Source organism: Myotis daubentonii, chromosome 1 (genome assembly GCF_963259705.1).
Source record: "Myotis daubentonii chromosome 1, mMyoDau2.1, whole genome shotgun sequence".
In the NCBI taxonomy this organism is placed as follows: domain Eukaryota; kingdom Metazoa; phylum Chordata; class Mammalia; order Chiroptera; family Vespertilionidae; genus Myotis; species Myotis daubentonii.
The window spans coordinates 210,585,368-210,606,701 of NC_081840.1; the positions used below are offsets into that span (position 1 = coordinate 210,585,368).

Below are 21,334 nucleotides of genomic sequence, written 5' to 3' on the forward strand. Positions count from 1 at the left end.
CACCTTTCTTTTACCTTATCTTGAAAACCACCAAGGAAAGGGTTATGTTCCTCTCAGATGGGATCTCTAGTTAAAGCCCAACGTCTCTTGTTCCCAGATATGTTTCGTATAATGTCAGCAAATAGTAACAACCAGGAAAACACAATAAGAAATACTAATCATTTTGATTCGTTTTAAAGAGCATTATAATGCCAGAAAATGAACCTTAAAACCCTTAAGATGAAAACTGTCCATTTATCTCACTTAAAAGGGGAAATCAATACCACTTCACACCCATTGAGGTGGTTATCAAAAAGAATAAAGCAAAAAGCAACAAGTGTTGGCAAGGACGTGGAGAAATGGCCGATGGGAGTGTAAAAGGTAAGGCCACTATGCTCGATCACACGCACCTGGCACATCCCTGACACATGGAACACATTCCCTGCACCGGATAGCCCAGTGACTAATCTACGGCTCCATCGGGAGGAACCTGTCAGCGAGTGCAGGTCTCTAGCTCCCGGGCCTTCACCTCCTGCGGAAGGGGCCCCACTCACCCTCGATGCGCTCGCAGAGCTTGTGCAGGCCCTGCAGGGGGCAGCCCTCGCACAGCTGGGCGGGCGCTCTCGTCTGCTGCACAGCAGCCACCGTGAAGGCCTGTTTCAGCGTCATCATGATCTCATCCACCTGGTCAGAGAGGAGAGAGACGGTAGCCAGCGAAAGGTCCACTTAGCGTGAGCGGGCTCCGCATTCGGGACTCTGCGGGAAGACTTAGTATTTTACGAGTTTTCTGGACCATGAGTCACGGGTTGGCAGGTAACAGTCATAACTGCTAGGATGACCGACCAACTGAGAAACACTGCCTAGACCAGCGGTTCTCAACCTGTGGGTCGCGACCCCTTTGGGGGGTCGAACAACCCTTTTCACAGGGGTCGCCTAAGACCATCGGAAAACACATATATAATTACATATTGTTTTTGTGACTGATCACTATGCTTTAATTATGTTCAATTTGTAACAATGAAATTGGGGGTCACCACAACATGAGGAACTGTATTAAAGGGTCGCGGCATTAGGAAGGTTGAGAACCACTGGCCTAGATGCTCAGGGCTCTTACAGGGGATACGAGAAAAACTAAAAGCCCCAATTAGTTACGGAGTGAAAAAGCCAATTCCTCTGGTCAAAAGTCCAAAATGACATTTTAAAACTGCTAAACCAGGGGGTGCAGGCGAGCCAGTTCTTAAAAAAATAATGAAAACGGAAAATGCACACCCAAGTGAATCTCAGATACGTGCTAATTAAATAGTCATGAAAGAATAGTAAAGCCAAACAACAATATGTCAATGAGACTGCGGTTTTGCTAAGGAAAGAAAAGTCCATGAGGTTGAAAGTCTTCGTCGCTAAGGGTTCACGTGGGCGCTGCCCGCCCGGCTTACCAGAGCCTCGTTTGTACACTGAAACACGTAACAGACGAAATGGAAGCCGCCGCCTCCCGACGACTCCCGGCAGATGAACCCGAAGTGGTCCACGTGCCTAATACCCTGTGGGAGGTGGGAGAGAGGAAGGAACGTTGAGCTGAATCCGAAAGAGGCATCGCTGCCAGGAAGGCAACTGCCAATTTACACCACGCCACGTGAAAGGGCACCATCACGTTATTATTTCAGGTAAACATCTAAAAACCCCTCTCAAATATGATGATGAACACTGTTCTTCTCAAATGCTACTCTGATTATTCCCACAGTAAGATCTCACAACTGGAGTTTTTAATGCTCATTTTAGCACTGAAAGGAAGGAAAGAAAAGTTGACACAGAAAAATGAGAATTTTTCTGAGGTATTAAAGAATAAAAAGCTACATGGAAAATCAAAAGCAGACCACAGATTAATGAAGAAACACAACCATACACACACATGCACACACACACGCATACATATACACATGCAAACACACACAGACACAAAGGTTAAAAGATTCAAAAACGTGCGTGTACTTATACAATAAATGGGCAAATACTGAAGTAAACTGGTATGAAGAAGGAGCCAGAAATTATAATCACAAAGGAAAGAGAAGCTTTTAAACATAAGATGTTAAGGCCAGGGCTCCATCGTCGTTTTTAAGAGCCCTTTCTAATAAATATTAATATCTAAACTTGTTTTGAACATATCAGCTACGAGGCACCTTAATTCAGAGAAGACATGGTCCATAGACATTCATGTGTGGGGTCTCCTGATAGCACCCGCCGGCGGAGGTCTGAGTGCTGACCGCGGGAAGGTCAGGCGATTACGTAAACTTGAGGAAATCATAAAACCATCACGTGAAAAAGCCAACATTAAGCATTACCATTTCCATAGAAATAGCAGCAAATCAAGATAAAAGTTCTGCAGAGAATCTCACGTTCGATCAGATATTTTCTGATCCGTGGCAATCAGGGACTGGCTGGCTGCTCAGTGTTCTCCAGCAGCAAGTGCAGCACATGCTAGAGGTTCCTTCTCGGGGGAACAGAGTTTGGAAAAACTGTTCCTTTGTAAATGGTCCCCTATTTGATCTATTGAGGAACAGTCTTTAGTTTCACATTTGGGGGGGGGGGGGAGAATCCCTTTGAAGCCTTAAGGAGATCATGTTATAAATCAATAAACAATGAGATCTTCATCATCTTATTAAGAGAAAATGGAAGTGAGGAAATGAGAAGTCAGAGTTTAAAAAGTCGTCAAACAGTATCTTGAGTGACCTCATAGTTGTGAGGAAGATCCTGAATAAAACTGGCACAGCTGATTTATAACTGATCGATTCTCCAAAATCTATGGAACTCGCTGGGAGATTATCAAGAAAGAACTCAAGTAGACATTATCCTGAGCAAAACATCCTCAAAAATAATCGCTGTCTATTCTATTTTGAGAAAGAAGAAATCATGTTATTGGTACCCAATAAAGTTATTAAGTTTGTAAAGAAGAAATAAGTATCTATTTAAAAATATGTATGAATACACACACACACACACATATACATATATATATAACATGCCCACAGACATACACATATACACATAAGAATCATCTCTTGGGAATATTACCACCAATAATTGAAAAAAAGAAAAGTAGACCTATTTTCTCCAGTAGGTTATTGTTTCTAAAAACAAAATCCTTAATTTCGAAATTATATTCACATTTTGCCTTAACATATCAAAGTAAAGGAGGAAGAAATGCAAGAACACAAATCAAGTACTTAGAACACAGACATCTTGTGACCTTTAGCACTTCCGTTGATGGACAGATATGGAAATAATTCAGTAAAAATTCCTGCAATTGAGCCAATAACCCATCTGAACTTACCTGAGAGCAGAAGGATATCTCCTTAAAATTTTTCTCCAATGCTATTTTTTTGGTGTCAGGACTGATGAGGTAAACTTCAGATTGACCAATCTTAAAAGACAAACAAAAAAAGCAACCAGCTTCTCATGAAAGCTGAATTCAAATTTATCTCACAAACTTTCTCATTTCATGACCCATGAAAATAAAGGATAAAAGGGCCAAGCGTCTATAACATTCTGACTATCTCACCATGTAAAATCGCTTCCAAGGCTGTCATTTAACCTACGGGTTCCGGGTAGTTCAGGACAACTGAGCGCGTTCGCCTATTTAGACAGCGGTCCTCCGTGCGATGGAAGAACCACATAGCCCAAGTCAGCAGCAACGCCTCAGCTCCTACGTAAGTGAATCTCCCAGAAAACAGAAACTGTCTTTTAAAACGTCCCAAACAGTTTACTAATGACTTTTTTTCTCCGTCTTTTAAAATTATTGTTAAAATAATCTACCCTTTGTGGAGTCCATACTATGTGTTAGGCATTCCTGTACTGCGTACCAGACTTTGTAAAGTTAGAGCATTAGCACAACTTAACTGTCTTACTGACGTGAGTCAGCACAGCCGACTCCGCTCCAGGACTGAGCCGCCATGGCCACCTGCTGTCTGTGCTCCGTCCCGCCCCCAGGGCCTCGTCTCCTGCACCTCCCTGAACCCAGGACGCTCTGCTGGTTGTCCACACCGAAACCTCTGCTCGGTGAGAGTCACCTCCTCAAAGAAGCCTCCCCAGGCCCCCCGAGGCTCTGGCAGCACCCTCTGCTTATCCTTTGCAGTATTTATCCCAGCTGTAATGAGATCATTATTTGCAACCAGTTGTTGTTCTCTTTCCAGAATCTAAACTCCACGTGGGCAGAGACCACGTGTCTTGTTCACTGCTGTATTTCTGGTGTATTGCAAGGGACCCTGTATGCAGTGGACACACAATAAGTACTTGAAAATAAATGCACCGAGCAGCTTTCCCAATGACTCCAAGAGAAATTTTTCAAAAATACAGATGAAAGCACAAGAGTGACTGCTAGCAGCACCCTTCAGTACACTAGGTCTATGATGAAAACGGGAAGAAGTCAGCCCTGTGCTCCCTGACTCACTCTCTTGATCATAAACCTGCATACAGCCATCAGCACTAAACTAAGTAGCCAGCTCCTTACCCCTCAGTCATCTCACTGCCCTGGGTCAGGCACAAGAACAAGACAGGACAGATAAGGTAATTCTGCTCAACCTTAAGTCAAAGGACAACAGAGAGGGGGGGGTCAAGGAACGATCAGTTCTCTCCATCTTCAGAGGCCAGCTCCCTGCTGGGACAGCTCCACCCTCATCAGCTCAGACCCAGGGGACTCCCAGAAAGGGCAGCGCATGCAGCAACCCCACCTGCCAGGGACAGCCTCCCTGCCAATTCCTTTTCTGCCGTTTGGCCCATTATCAGTTTACCAAACTTCTAGAAAACAGTGAGCAGGCCGTTGGCTGAACTAATATTTCAGTTTGTGTACAAATTTCAAATATCACGTCATCTCCAAATCCAATTACCCTGCTTAACAAAGCATAAATGCTTTATACAATAAAAATACCAAGGAAGGAGTATTTTCCAGAAAGATTTTGTTGAAACAGATGACTTGAAATTACTATACATTTTAAAAATCCCTTTCTGGGCCTCTTTTACACATATTAACTGTGTTCCTTCCACATTGAAAAGTTATCTTTATAAGCATGGTTGGGGGAGATAAAAATTATACAAGAAAATGGATTTTCTTTATCCTTCCCCTTGATGACTTTAAAGACTTAGGGCTCAAGCAAGGACTTTATCCTGAGAAAAGAATTATTGAGGATAAAAATACATGGATTCCACATAAATCCAAAAGCAATGTACTAAGCTTCTTCACTCAATAAAGCAGATTTGCTTATCTCAAGACTGGGGATGACCACGAGGCTTGGTGATGTTTTACCGTAAAAAGCATAGTTCGATTTTCCTCAATATCCGTTGGCTGCACAATATTGTGTCCACTGATGAGGTGGTTCTCAATGTCGTTTTCATCAAAAGAGGTGAAGAAACTGTGACTCTGCAGGCTCCCATCCTGAAACTCCTTCCTGTAGGCCAGGGAGCGCAGGCCGGGCTGCGAGTAGGACTTGCGCATGGGCCAGCGGCCCTGCTCCGTGGGCCCCGTGGGCTGCAGCACCGATCGGAACTTATCCGTGAAGGAAAGCGCCGCAGCAGGGCTGCTGGCCTCGGAGTTCTGGGAGACCAGGTCAAGTTCGGCTTTCCTGCTGCAGCTGATGTGGTTGAACTTCTCAATGCACTCGTCGATCAGGGCCGGCGGCGCCTTCTTGTGCGCCACGGTCACCCGGCCGCAGAAGAGCACCTCGAACTTCTTGGAGAATGTGTCGTCGAACTCCGAGGGGCAATGCAGCTCCTCCTGGCGGGCGATCCTCCCGGCGTGGCGGATGGAGCTGATGATCTCGGGCACCTGCCGAGAGAGGAAGGAGTGTTATTTGGAACACGCAGTAGTGGGCACTCCCGGGCACAAGGAGCCAACACCGTGCTCTCCCCCGGCTTCGCTGCACATTCCACCACAGGGCGCCAAAGGAGGATCCCACAGGAATCTGTCCACTCCTTTCCTGGCACTTGTCTGTCAGTGTACCGACCTTCTAGAAAAAGAAGTCTGCCCTCCCATGGGTGCAAAATACACAACTTTCACAGGGAAGAGATGAGGAATCCTATATAATAAAAGCCTAATATTCTAAGTGTCCAGGCGTTCGTTCAACCAGTCGACCAGTCGCTATGACACACACTGACCACTAGGGGGCAGATGTTCCAATCGGTAGGTTAGCTTGCTGTTGGGGTCTTGCGGATCGGACTGGGTGAGACAGGCTGGACATGCCCTGGAGCCCTCCACGGCCCCGCCCTGGCCTAGTTGTGCACCAGTGGGGTCCCTCAGCCTGGCCTGTACCCTCTCACAATCTGGGACCCCTGGGGGAGGTTAGAGAGACGGTTTTGGCCCGAACCCCACAGGCCAGGCCACGGGTGCAGGACTCCGTGCACCGGGCCTCTAGTAGTATTTATAAAGCACCTCTTACATCTGAGGGGCTACTCTAGAAGATTCACATGCCCACACCCGACAAGGTTAAGTCAACTGGCTCACAGATGCACAGCCAACGTGGCTAGCCTTGGATTCAAACCCAGGCTGGTGCCAGTGCAAAGCCAAAGGTCCTCTCTGGAGAAGCCATCACCCCCGGAGAGTTTTGTCTCCAATGCAGCTCACCAAAACACTATGCAGCGATTCTAGATCTCGTGGCAATGTAGCTGGAAAAGCTGTCCACAATAAATGGCTGGGGTGAGGATGGCAAGACTGACATAATTTTAAAAAACATTTCTTCAAATCATTTTCTTCAACAACAACTGACAATTTATTGCCAAGTCCTGTACTCCCTAATAGTTGAATAGTATTAAGTGCAGAGCGTGGAGGTTTTAATCAAGGAGGAAGCAACCATGGCGGCATCATTATCACAGCAACACACTGGGGCTCCCACTCACGGAGATGCCCAAGCCTTTAGGTTCAAGGTAAAGTCACGATCAGAGAATGAACAAAGTGCTCTCCTGTGCTACTGCGGTCCCGGCTGCTACACCCTCTCCTCAGTAGCTTGGGATGAGATCCCTCAGGGTTCAGAGCAGCAGCAGACGGAGGAGGAGTCTGCGGCCGCGGTGGGCAGGTCTGTGCGATCAGCCACACACTAAACAAGACGGGCATGATTCAACCTCCCATAAGGAAGTGCCTACTTACTGTCATGACCTAACACCCAAAGCAATTTTTTTTCTTTTTTTTCTGTTAGATAATTCAATTTAAAGTCCAATACCCATTGGCCCAATGTCTTTTTAAAAACATTATAGGGAAGGAAAAACAGCAACAACACCTTTTCAATTTAGGTCAAAGATCAATATAATACAGAAAATGGAGGTGGTTTTAATAGATTTTAAAAGTATGCTTATATTCTGGGTTCATGACATAATCTCTTAAGACTCAAAAGATTTTTTCCCCTCTATATTTCATAGCAAGCACATCTTAAAGACAATCTCTCTACCATAAAGGATTATGATATGTCATTTCAAGGTATTTTATCATATAAAGAGTCAAAATAGCCCTAGCCAGTTTGGCTCAGTGGCTAGAGCGTCAGCCCGCAGAGTGAAGGGCCCCAGGTTCAATTCCAGCCAAGGACATGTACCTCGTTTGCAGGCTCGATCCCCAGCCCTGGTGTGGGCCCGTGCAGGAGGCAACCAATCGATGTGTCTCTCTCATATTGATGTTTCTCTGTCTATCTCTCCCCTTCCCTTCCACTCTTTCTTAAAATCAATGGGAAAATATCCTCGGGTGAGGATTAACAACAACAACAACAACAACAAAAAGTCAAAATACCTTTAAGGATATTTTAAAAATTGATTATGAAGTATAAAACCTAAATGATACTAAATAAGGTGAAATGTCAACAGTCATCAAGCATCTGTCTGCACTATTTGCTTGTGCTGTAGCTCACTCTTCTACCGCTAAGTAATTGTACATCGCATGGAGGCCTCAAAATTGTTCATCAATATAAAAAAGGCAGGACAAAGAGAAGAAAAAGGTAAGGAGTCGAGGTTTCATTCACACCTCTGCCAACAAGGCTCCACAAGACCTCAGCAACATCAGCCTCAGTTTCTCTCTTTGAAAAAAAAAATGTTTATTAAGATTTTTCAGTTAAAAGTTGTATCTGTGAAGTAAACAATAATGATGTTTTTCAAAGAAAAATAACCAACTTATGCAAGTCAGGAACCTTGTCGCTTTTCTGAGCACGTGTGTGGAATTATTTTATCAGGAGTCACATGAGTCTTCCCAATTACTAACCCTTCTCTCTGAACAGAACATTCAAAGCTTACTCAGTCTTTTGAGGTTTGTTAAAATTACTGACATTTCTGGCCCTAGCTGATTTGGCTCAGTGGATAGAATGTCGGCCTGAAGGGTCCCGGGTTCGATTCCGGTCAAGGGCACATGCCCAGGTTGCGGGCTCGACATCCCAGTGGAGGGCATTCAGGAGGCAGCCAAACAATGATTCTCTCTCATCATTGATGTTTCTGTCTCTCTGTCCCTCTCCTTTTCTCTCTGAAGTCAATAAAAATATATTTTTTAAAAATATATATATATAATTGACATGTCTACTAGTAGTATATGCTGGGTCACCCGGTGCATCTGGAGTGAGTAATGTGTCTTCCATTATGTATCAAAGGGGAGAGAAAATGTGTGAAGCCACATGCGTTTATGGTGACTCGGTAATAAGTGGCACAGACACAGTAAGACACAAAGCAGAGAACTTGGTTGTGCCCTCACTTCGCAGGGGCAGAGGGGCTGTAAAGAGATCATTGTGCCTTGGCTGGGTTGAGCTGTGGAAGCTTTTCCAACCCCAATTTCTTCTACACTGTCCTCAGGTTCCTAAAATCACATGCGGCAGTGGAAGACCAGGGCCCACCTCTCCCTGCTCTGATGAGTCATGTGTAATGTGGGTAAAGGAGATAACTGGGGTTAGAAAAATCCCTGGGATCCTGGCCAGAAAAATATAACAATCTCAGGATATTTGAAGGTATAGTGCCCAACATCGTTTGAACAATGAATCATAAACAGTTAAAAATCTAATGTTAAAGATTACTATAAATCATTCGCGTATACTAGGAGACTATTTAAATTTTTTAAAAAATGGCTCCAAATGTGTGTAATTGTGTAAACCTCTATCCATTGTGTCATTCCCTTCACCAGAACAGACCTGGGCGCTGCTTTCTGAAAAATGAAGGCATAATGCCCACGTGTGAGGAAATCCTAAACTCTCCATTCTTTATAACTCTGTCCTCGACTCAACTGCACTGTTACTTGTTACATGTGAAAACTGGGTTGTTCACGTCATTTATTTTCAAACATGTTTCCGGGTATGATGCGATGCCAGGAGGCAGGGATTCAGGGTGCGAGATGAATGAATGGGAGGGAAGGGAGTACCGAGTAATTGACATGGGGTCTGCTGGGAGCGGAACTCGGAACGAAGCACTGAAGATGGAGAGAAAGGATGAAGAAGAGACCCCGGAAGGCTGAACCCAAAGGGCTTGGCGATCACCTGGGAGCAGGAGGTGAGCGTACCGAAGACTGCACGTCACCTGCAGAGCTCGGGCTTAGCCTTCTTGGTAGACGGTTGTGCCACTGGCCCAAGTCAGGAAAACAGAGGAGAGGTGGGCCTGGGAGGACATCACAATGAGTTCTGCTTCTGTTCATGTTGAGTGAGACCAGGGGACCTGAAGTAAAGGCCTGTGGTGGGCAGATACACAAATGGGCCTGGCCCCTAAGGCAGGAGACCTAGACTCGGAAGCCAACAGCTCATACACAGGAGGTAGCTCACACCTTGCAAAGAGAAAAAGGGAAAGTAAAGGAAGGGAGCAAAGATGGGGCCTTGGGATCTACCCACATTTCAGGCAGAGAAGGGGGAGGGCAGGCAGGCAAGGATGATGTCAGAGGTGCCAGGAAGGCCAGCACTCCCACTTCCAGGAAGGGAGAGGAGGCGACAGAATACAGCAAGGGCCAAGCCAGGTCTGCTGGAGCTGGCAGCTGATAGAGATACGTACAAATAAGGGGGTGGGGGGGAGGGTGCCGACACTAACCCCCCAAAAGAAGCAAACTTACCTGAAATATGCCTCAAGGTCAAACTTCAGTCTCTACAAGGACATACACTTCAAAGTTACAATATTTACAAACAGACCCTTGTAGGCAAATACGCTGAGGCCAGTGGAATATATTCCCACTGATACGATCTGGGTACTTGTAACAAAAATCTTTTTTTAGTTTAGTCACAGCAATAATGTCTACGTCATTTCTGACTGCAGATAAGCAGATAAAGTAAATCAAAATTAACCAGAGCAAAGACAAGCATCTGAAAAACATTTCACTGGAATAAATCCAACAAGGGCTTGATATTTGGTTTTATTTCCTGCTACATTGCAACGTGCAACAAAAAGGAATCATCAATAATAAAGCGGCCCAGTTTAGACATAAAGGTTCACTGAACTGCTCTCTGCTGACTTATTTGAGTTTATGCTAAAGCTCCATGGTAGGGCAAATCTGCACTTACTTCACAACCCCAGCAAGCTTCTTTCTAATCCGCATACCAACAAATGCATGGTGTAGTACGAACTTTCAGCAGCGGGCTCAGCGAATATTGTTCTTTATTAAGTAGCCAGAAAATGATACTCTAAGCGAGTCAGAAATGTTCATTTCTGTAAATAAAGTCCTTATCTGAACATTTGCGTCAACTTTCTTTTTAAAAACATAGGGATTTGAAAGGATTATACACACACTGTGAGGTGTAATTGCATTCCATTACAAATAAATGGTAACAAATAAATAGTAAATTCATCTAAAGAAGCCCATATTTTGTCCTTACGATGCTAGCCTTTTTTTCTGTTATTTAACATTACAGCATTCCAAAACTGCAAAAACATGACAGGCCACACTGTACGTACTCTGTCCCTTGGATGACACGTCGTCTCCCTGCCAGGAGTTAAAACAAGCACGTGGAAGGAACGGCCTTGTGTTTTGATGTTGGTAATGGGCGGTTATTTTTTATTTGTTGGTGATAAACAAAGTAAATGGGGGCGGGGGGGGGGGTGGCTAAACTAAACCAAGTATTTCCTCACTCTGTCTTACATGCCTTGAATTCCACACAAAATGCTAAAGAAAGTTTCTTCTTACTAGTGCTCGGGACTCACGTTATTTAACGAGAATGACTCGCCTCTCTGACAGAATCTAGACAGGACACGTGTGAGCATTTATACCCGACAGTGCGGCTTGTTGAGATAAGATTCATCACAAAGATGTAAAGCTCGTACGATGGAGAGGACGTGATTCCTCCCGTCCTTATGAGGCTTGCCGTGGCGAGGTGAGAGGCACGTCTAAGTATGTGATTGTCAATATAACGGCAGATGCTGGAACACAAACACGAGCCAGGCAGAGAATGTGAGCTGGAGACGGGGTCCTGAGTAGAGAGGTCTGTCTTGTCTACCAGCCCTGGCTACTACTAATGCCTCGACTCCTGCTTGGCCTGACAGTTAGCCACAGGGTCTGACTAGTATGTTACATCTTCCCAAAAGAGAGATCAGATGTGCTCATGAGCTGGCTGAGGAAGCGTCAGGCACAGAGGAAATGCTATTGACTGCTAGCCACTAACACAGGGCCACACACCCTCCTTCACCCGTATCTCTCAGCATGTGTTAAACAGCAGTAGTATTCTGCTTCGCTGGTTCTGAAATGGAAACTAGATAAACGCAGCTTTCAGACCACATGGAAAGAGCCTATGCAAACACAAAACCCAGCATCACACTCCAAAATAATCATTTGAAAGGTTCACCACAACCTTTTGATCAAACCAACACATTTCTTCAAACATTTAAAACATTGAGACTAAAATCCAACAAAAGAAGTTATTTAATAGCTGCAAGAGTGAACGAGGGAGATTGGGAGAAGGTAAGAAAGGAAATGAAAGGGTGGGAAAGATATCACTGTAAGATTGCGAAATTATTTTACGTTTTCTAAAACAAGTCTGAAAAGTCAAAACACTTTGATTGGTTGGCATAAATATTAACAGAAATCATGGAATAAACCATTGAAATGTTCAACCTGGGAACATCAGTCCTCGAAGTCCAAGCCTTTCATTAGTGTATTGATTCACAGCTCAAATGTATTGATTCACACTTCAGAATTGCCAATATTTTAAAAAGTGAATGTCTAGCCCACCCCAGTGTAGACAAAGCAGCTGGCTTGGTGGCGGGCCCCGGTCCCTGCAGTTTTCAGAAGCCCCCACAGTTCCAATGGGCAGAACCCCGGATGTATCACCTGTCCTCTGGCATGCCCCGAGGTAAGGAATGACACCCCTCACCATCGCCCACACCATCACACCCCAAATGATGGATTGATTATAGGCTGTGGCAGCACAGACACAGGTGAACAAACTATCAAAGACAAAAAAAAACACAGCATCACCACCCAGGCATCTGATGATATGGGCACATCTGATTTGCAAATAAATTCCCTGCATTTCAGAGGCCTCCGCTAATGAAATACCTAAGAGTGAATGCCTTATAAAAAAGGCTACTCTATCATTTTGATCAAAATTTACTTCAAAATAATCTCTCACTGATTAAGAAACACAAATACAACAAGCTAGCAGTTAATCATAGCCCAACATTAGTTATGTATGTTACAAAATCTATGAAAGGGGACACTGGAGTCCCTTTTCTACAAGTCAGGGAATAAAAACACGTCTGGTTCCTTCTCCAGGATACACACCATCATCAGTCTCAAATTCGGTCACCGAGGGAGAGACCATCAGTGAAAGAATAGCTGGTCATACATACCATGTGTATTTATAAACAAAACAGTTAGATCAGCTAGAGCATGGCACACCACTATTGTTTTGCTTCTACATAAAATCAACCAGGACCAAACATATTAAACGTATTAAAATTTATTTTCAAACTAATGAGTTACCCATATGTTGTGTGTTCACACCCAAATCAGTAACCTTAGACACAAACTTTAGAGGAGGAGAATGTGGACCTTCTATGAGGCGGCACACACCGGAGTCTATTTCACCTGTTCTCATTCATGCCCTAAAACAGTGATGGCGAACCTATGACACGCGTGTCAGAGGTGACACGCAAACTCATTTTTTTTTTGGTTGATTTTTCTTTGTTAAATGGCATTTAAATATATAAAATAAATATCAAAAATATAAATCTTTGTTTTACTATGGTTTCAAATATCAAAAAATTTCTATATGTGACACGGCACCAGAGTTAAGTTAGGGTTTTTCAAAATGCTGACACGCCGAGCTCAAAAGGTTCGCCATCACTGCTCTAGGCCAAAGGGGCTGGCTGACTTCTCTGAGCTGAACTGGAAGGTCAATTGTTTTATGACCAAAATCTTCTGTGGGCAGGTTGCTACTGAGCAGAAAAGACAGGACAGAGGAACACCTTGAGCCCTGCCTCCGACTCCCTTCCAGGAGTCAAGGTCAGGAGGCGGCTATGGCATCACTTGGCATGCAAGGGCCAACCTCACGAACCAAGGAGACCAAGTACTGATTGCTTTACCACTTCCTTATGCTCCAGCTCCCATTCAAACCCCAGCAGCAGAATGTCCCCGTTAGTCATCTCTTATTTCTTTTTCTTTTTTTAATATATTTTATTGATTTTTCACAGAGAGGAAATAGAGAGAGAGAGATAGAGAGTTAGAAACATCGATCAGCCACCTCCTGCACACTCCCCACTGGGGATGTGCCTGCAACCAAGCTACATGCCCTTGACCGGAATCGAACCCGGGACCTTTCAGTCCGCAGGCCGACGCTCTATCCACTGAGCCAAACCGGCCACGGCTCTTATTTCTAACACTAAGCTTAATACACGACCATGTAGAAGAAAGAAAAAAATATAGAAACGTATAAAGTCACCCATAGTCCCAGCCCAGAAATAGCCACAGTTAACAGTTTGCTAGTTCTTACATGTGGTTCTTTTGTACATTAAAAGGTCATTTCCTTTACAAAAAAACTGGAGGAGGGGGTCACAGTGCCCTGGAACTTACTCTTATCACCATGGATGGGCCTACAGCATTAACACATCAACCCACATAGAACCATCTGACTCCTTTCTGATAACCACCGCAGCCATTTCATTCACTGCAAACACTGCACACAATGGGAATACCTTAAAGAAAAAACAACTTTTTTAACCTATTCAGGATCCAATTCCACTTTACCGTATGCTGGTTGTCACAAACTCTGCTCACTAATAAGCCCTTTTGGCAAATGTGTGATGAGCATCCCAACCTTCGCATCAACTGCCTGCACCCCCAGTGACATTAGAATATGGAAGGTGCTTGTGTGCGTGTTGTGGGGCGGGAGGTAAGTAGAGAAATCATGACCATGAACCCATCGTTGCTCACTGGACCAGAGAGAAATAGTCCATTCAGAGGGACATCCTGGAGCAGAAACTGAAACAGAACAACCTTGAAAAAGATGGAGATGAACTCTCGCTGCCCCTGGTCGCAACTATTAGAAGAAGGTCAGCCCTAAGCCCTGCCCCGGCTGACGCCACGAATCTTTCCACTGAGCTGACGGACCCTGCTGGGGGAATTCTGCACCTGCAACGCTGAAATAAGCCCCCGATAAAGCCTAGCTGTTACCTTCCCGTTTGCAGAGTAAGAAAAGGTCAGATCTCTGTGAAAGGAACAGTAACTGTGAAGCCCAAGCCACAGGGAGCAGCCCTGGGGTCTGAGCCCCAGGAGCGCTGAGACACGGACACGTGAGCAAAGATGCCACCTCGGAAGTGAACCACCTAGACCTCGCTGCCCCCCGTGAAGCCAGGCGGACAAACTGCCCGGTGGAGGCCTTCCCAAATTCCTTACCCATAAGGCCACATGCAAAATAAATGGTTCTAAACCACTAAAAAAATAAAGTAACAGTACCTAAAGGCAATGAGCTCGTAATTATTCCAAATGTCTTTCAGCACAGAATTGCTAATAAATGACAAAAATGTCATCTATACCAGCCAGCAGCAGATAAGGCCAACCACTGAAAGATTTGACCACGTTTCCAAATACCCTGTAGACAACAGAGCTCTCCCCCACCTCACCCCACCACCCACTTTCCAGCAACACTACCCAGCTAAGCGCAGAAGCGCTGTGACTACACTGGAGCTGAGGCAGCAGAACACAAGGAGCCACGGGAGCAGAACGTGACCCCACCACGCAGGTCCACGAGCGGCAAGCAGCTTCTGTGCACATTCAGGACAGTCCGCAAACTTCAAAGCGCACACCACAGGCTTGCGTGCCAGCTCCGAGAGGAGAATAGCTGTCTGTTTTGCTCACTAACATAGTCCAAAGTGCCTAGGACAGTGCCTGGCACACAGCAAGATAAATCTGCTCGATGTGTGAATGGTTGCGACTGAAAAGAAGACTTCAGCGATTTCAAGGTTTTCGGTGATGAGGAAGACACATCTCAAGTAGATTTGGGAAGGGAACCAGGATGAATCTGCAATATCCCCAACGCAACGCACGTGCGAAGTATGCGTGCGACGAGTATTTGTAGAAGGAATGAGTGCTGTAAAAATAGTAAACTGGAACACTGCGACTAGGTCCTTTCGGATTATAAGATTTTTGAGACAGCTGAAGATGGATCCCTCTAAGTGCCTAAGCTATTTTTATTTTAACCAGTTTTGGGTGGGAATGGGTTCTCTAAAGGCTATAGAGAATGTAGTTTAACCCTTTGTTGCGTGTGGTGAGCATACTTCACACCATGATCACAAGAGCTATTGAGATTGTGTCAAATTGTGTGCTGCTGTGAGTTTGGGGCAACAGGCAAGACTGTATGGGATCTTAGGTTGAGAGACAATATTTCAGCTTTTAATTATATACCCCACATTCTGCCCTAAGCAAATGTTGGCATGCCCTTTCTCAAATGCACTCCAGGACCAACACAGAGGCTCCCAAGCTTTCTGTTCACATACCCCTCTGATAGACCCCCACGGACCCTTCTCAGAATAAGGCTTTTAAATGCAAAAACTAGAACACGGGGGAATACAATAGAACTTAATTATACTAAAAGAAAATTATCCAAATAATTATGACACAGTACTATGTGTTTATCACCATATTTAACAAGACCTAGAAGCAAGTGAAATAACTGCTTTGATGCAAAGTAATGGTGAGCGTTGACAGCATTTTTAAGAAATGTGTAACAACCATAATGCAATAAAAAAATAACTGAATTTATTGATGTTACCGTCACAGGAGCTGCTAATGCTCCTGGGTTTGATAACTACATTCATGATTGAAGACGATGTTAAATTTCAGTAGGAAGTTAGTAAAAATGAAGATGCGATTTTTCCCCCCATCCAATTGATGGACCCTCCCCCTGACTCCCATCCTCAGACCCCAGGACCAAAGGAAGCCAGGGAGCTGGGAGAACCAGCATCACTCACTCGAGGATAAGATCACCCCTGCCAGCCGTCATCTCTCTTGGGACCACAGCGTGTATATACTGTACATATGAATACAGCCACGGCGCCATCCCTCCATTCCAAGGCAAACATAAAGCCAACTGAAATGGGAAAGCTGCCCCAGGAGCCACAGCCATCAAACTCTCCAAAGAGAAATTAAAATGGCACGATGCAGTCAATAAGAAAGAAAATTCCAACTGGGTAAAACTCAGGAGTCCATTAGTTAGAGTTATGGAATTAATTTCTACATAACGCAAATGCTTCATCACTATATAATTACAACTCTTTTCAAATGTTATAAATACTCAATTTAATTTTGATGTATGGGGTGTTTTTTTTTCCTAGCTAGTCCTTGAATGTGATAATTTAGTCTAATATACAGATGAAAATTACTTTCAATCAACTCTCTATGATCCCTGCCAGTGGGAGAACAGGAAAAACATAATAAATAAATACTTTTGCATCCTCATTTCAAGAAAGTGTTATTTGGGTTGCAGCTCACATTTGACAACTGCAAGCGAGCAGGGGAGCCTTGACTCTAGAATGTTCTTCCACTGACTCTCCACTAGCATCTGATTCTTCCAGATCCAGTTCAAACATCTCTGCTCCATCCCAGCTCCCCAGGCCCCGTGCCTCTGGGTCATCCAGGTCCCAGCACGGAGTGTGATTCCCACACCACCCTTGGGCTGGGGCGGGAGACTGTTGGATTCATTTCTGTGGGCCCCGCGGGCCTGCGTCAGGGTTTACTGAACACGCACTCCAGTGGAGGAGGCAAATAAATCACAATTTTGTGTTTCTCCACCTTAAAGTGTAAAGTGAATAAGGTAATGCTAATGCATCTCAATTTAAACATAGTCACTTGAAAATACACCAAAGCACTGCAGGTAAATGCTGTAGATTATAATGAAAGAAACAAACAAAATGGCTGTATTTTCTAACCTTACCTAATATTAGGTAGAGGAGGTGTGACATCAATATTTCACATACACACTGTTGGGGGGAAGCTAAGCTTCTGACATCGGCACTTGAATCTAGTGACGTAAATACGGTATCCCAGGCCCCAATCGCCACTTATCAAAGCCAACTACGTGCTGACACGTGCTTTCCACGGATTATCTCACTGAATCCGCAGACCAAGCCACTGAGGAAAAACCATTATTTCCATTTTACACAAACACAGACCCCTCTGGACCACTGGGGGGCTGGGTACTGGGGTGTAGGTGAATGTGGCACCATCTAGAAATGGATGCTTCACTACATAACATACAAAAGCCTTTAAATCATGAAAAACAATCTGAAAAATAAACGTCATTACCTATGGAAACCAAAAACTTTAGATGACGGTCTAAAAGTGATATTCAAAAGACCGTCCTTTGCATTGGCACTTGCTTAAGACAAAAATGTGCAGCTTAAAGAATCAAACCCGTGGCCCTGGCCAGTGTGGTTCACTTGGTTCAGCAGCATCCCATGCACCTGCAGGCTGCGGGCTCCATCCCTGGTGTGGGGCGTGCCAAAGGCAGCGGATGGATGGTTCTCTCTCTCTCCCCTTGCTTGTTTCCCTCTCTCTCTAAAAAACAATAACAAAATCTTTTAAAAAGTTAAAATTGTGATAATAGTAAGAACTAGTCTATTTTATGAACAGTTCAAACTTGAGTTTAGATAAACCATTAGCCTTGTGAATCAGACAAATACTCTTATTGCTTCCTAGGAAATGCAGAAAAACGAATGTGATTCACATTACTACATTCGTGAACACAGTACGGAACCGTGTTGACAACATTAATTTTTTTTAAACACAAAATCATTTCTGGCATAGGGCTACCACCCACACACGCAGGGCCATTTTTCAAATTGCTAAAAGCCAAACCTCTGTCCGCCTCCACCTCGCAGACAGAAAACCAGGTAGCGGACCCCACTGAGCCGAGTGTGGGCTGGCTCTCAGCCCCTACTTTGCCGTTGGCTGGGTGGGTGGCATGTGCAACCGGCACCAACATAGTTCGGAGCAGCCCGGTCCCAGGCCCCTCTCATCTGTGAGGTCCATGATCATTTCCCAGTGAGTGTTAAAAACGTAAACTTATTAATGCGTGACTGCCAGAATGAGCTCTGGTATGCCTTATCAACACAGTTGACCCTTGAACAACATGGGTTTGAACTGCGCAGGTTCACTTATACACAGACTTTTTTTCCCATTAAATACTTGCACTGCTTTTAATCAGGAATTGGAAGTCCACAGCAGGAGAGGGCTGACCCTATATAGGGGACTTGAGCATTCCCAGATTTTGTTTTCTGCAAGGGATCCAGGCACCAATCCCCCGTGGAGATTGAGGGGCAACTTAAGTTTTGGGGGAGTCAAAAATTATATGCAGCCCAGCCGGTGTGGCTCAGTGGTTGAGCATCAACCTATGAGCCAGGAGGCCACAGTTTAATTCCCAGTCAGGGCACATGTCCCGGTTGCGGGCTCGATCCCCAGTAGGGGGTGTGCAGGAGGCAGCTGATCAATGATTCTCTTTCATCATTGATGTTTCTATCTTTCTCTCCCTCTCCCTTCCTCTCTGAAATCAATAAAAACATATTAAAAAACTAGATGCAGATTTTCAACTATGCAGGGGGTTGGTGTCCCTAACCCACATGTTCAAGGGTGAACTGTACATCAGTCACTTACAGGTTTTAAGTACACCATACCTGCTTTTACAGCATTACCTACGTTCGTGAATAAAACCTGCCACATATGTTCAAGAATCCTGAACCTCAATCAGATCAAGAGCAGAAACAGGCCTTTTCTCTCATACCATTTCAGTGCTTTTCTTGAAATAAACTACCCTCGCCAAGTAGCTGTTCCTTTTCTTGATCAACAGGCAAGTCAGAACTTGGGCCAGTACAGGGTATTAGTTAGAACTGGTCAGATCTATTTCCCACTTAACATATTTCATACTTTATGTAACACCAAGTGTAACAACAACACCATTATTCGCTGCTCCTCAGACGTTATACGTGTGAGATAACTTTGATAAATGTTTATAAAACGCAATTGTATCCTAGCACGTGACACCTCACAAGCAGGATTAAGTGGCAAATACCTTCTCCCTGCTTTTAGAGCAGGAAGGAATTGAAAGCAGTACACGAGGCAAAAATGGAACAGTATAAAACTGCACAGAATGAAGTTGTCCAAGTCTGAATTCATCACCCGTGCCTAGCCCTCGGCTAGCATTTCTCTGGCTCCCTGACGTGCCTCTGCTTCTAGTGTGTAAGAAAGAAAACGGGATCTTACACCAGCACCCAACCATCCCCCCCAGCCACCTTCTCCCTGGCTATGCACTCTGTTCACGTTAAAGGGAATGAACTACGGTGCCCTTTTTATTTTGTTTAATTTTTCAGTTACAGTTTACATTCAATATTATTTTGTATTAGTTTCAGGTGTACAGCCTAGTGGTTAGACAACCATATACTTTACAAAGTGATCTCCCCGATATGACCAGTACCTACAATATCATGGACTAAACTACATTTAATAAATGTCACTCTTTATGTCACTACCATTTAAAAAATTAGATAATAGAATAGGAAAACAAACCACAAAAATCCAAACATCAGGAACATGGTGATATATGTAAAGTGTTAAAAATTGCAAAAAAAAAAAAAAAACAACCACCCACAAACAATACCCTCAGCCAGTAAGCATCCATGGGACAGACCCAGCTTGCCAGAAGCTCATGTGAAAAAGGTTTAAGGATTTTGTTGACGATAAGCCCAGGATCATCCAGCAAAGTGACCTGGATACTCAAAAGAATGACAAGGAACGCAAAGCCTCTGGCACGAGGAGAAATGCCAGCCTTAAGCTAAGCAACGGGGCACGGCCTCACAGTCCTGCCTGGTGAATCAGGCCACCGAGGAAGTTCCGTGCTTGCTTTCAGGAGACTTTAAAGGCTGCAGCAGTGAGAGTCCCTGGGTGGAGACTGGGGAGAGGAGCTCAGGGGTTCGGCCTGGGAAGGAAGGCAGGACACAGGTCACTGCCTGCGCACACCTGTCACAGGGAAGAGGCGTGAGCACGCGCTCATAACTGGGAGGAAAGAAGGTGAGACACCAAGTGAGAAGGATTTCTGCTCGGAGTATAGAAATCTTTCAACTAGAGCTGCTGTCTGTACAATGGTGTGGAGTTCTTAAGGAATGCTGAGCGTCCCTTGAGCAGAAGGTTGAGAACCGGATGGACGGAGCATGTCCTCGCTGCTCAAAGTCAGACTTTCAATTCCCCGAGTCCAGGGCTTTGTGTGAAGACAGACACTGAGGAAGAAACTGCAGTAGTTGAGCCACGGAGCCCGTCTCTCCCTGCTCTGTGCCGGGTCGGGGGAGAATGTGGGGAGAGGACAGAGGGTGACTTCATCTTCACAAGACCAGGTATTTTAAACCAGGAACATTCCTAGAGAACCAACACGAAACCAAGGCCAACAAGAGATAAAGACGGGCTCTGCCAGCCAAGGTCGGCCGCTGGGCGTGTACTCAAAGCTTTGCTGTTTTTCCCCCGGCCAAGGGCATGACCAAGGGCACGGCCAACGTGTGTGGAGAAGCCTCAGGGACTCCCTGAACTTCAGCTCTGATCTACCCTCAATTAATTCTAGTCAAGGAACAGGAATTCCACCCACCAAGTGGGAACTGTACTCTCCGAATCCTGCCGTTTTCAAAAGTGAGACTTCCTCTTGATGTACGAGGATAAGAGGAAAAGTAAAATAAAGATAAGCCCTAAGGGGAGGGGAGGAGCGAGGCCGTCTTAATACCGTGGTTCTCTCTCAGAAGGTGTTTAGTGAAAGGCACTCGCCCCCCAGACATCTCGGAGAGGATTCTGCTTTTTCTGTCTCTCTCCAGGGGTCGCATCCACTCCCCCAAGGCCAACAAATACCAATTTTTTAAATTTTTTTACTCTCTTTTTCCTTCTTTACAACTGAATTTATTGGGGTTACATTGGTCA

The 21,334-nt window shown here is 44.8% G+C and overlaps 1 protein-coding gene across 6 annotated transcripts in view; it reads right to left on the bottom strand.

The window, feature by feature from the left end:
* TBC1D1 (TBC1 domain family member 1) overlaps positions 1 to 21,334 on the bottom strand; it is a 210,709-nt gene that overhangs the window by 97,678 nt on the left and 91,697 nt on the right. For all 6 annotated transcript variants that reach the window (XM_059673412.1, XM_059673429.1, XM_059673419.1 and 3 more), the window contains 4 exons: positions 5,273 to 5,791; positions 3,305 to 3,394; positions 1,413 to 1,517; positions 534 to 663 (listed from right to left, as the gene is read on the bottom strand). In XM_059673412.1, coding sequence (XP_059529395.1) covers positions 534 to 663; positions 1,413 to 1,517; positions 3,305 to 3,394; positions 5,273 to 5,791 — 844 coding nt within the window. The remainder of the gene's footprint in view (positions 1 to 533; positions 664 to 1,412; positions 1,518 to 3,304; positions 3,395 to 5,272; positions 5,792 to 21,334) is intronic.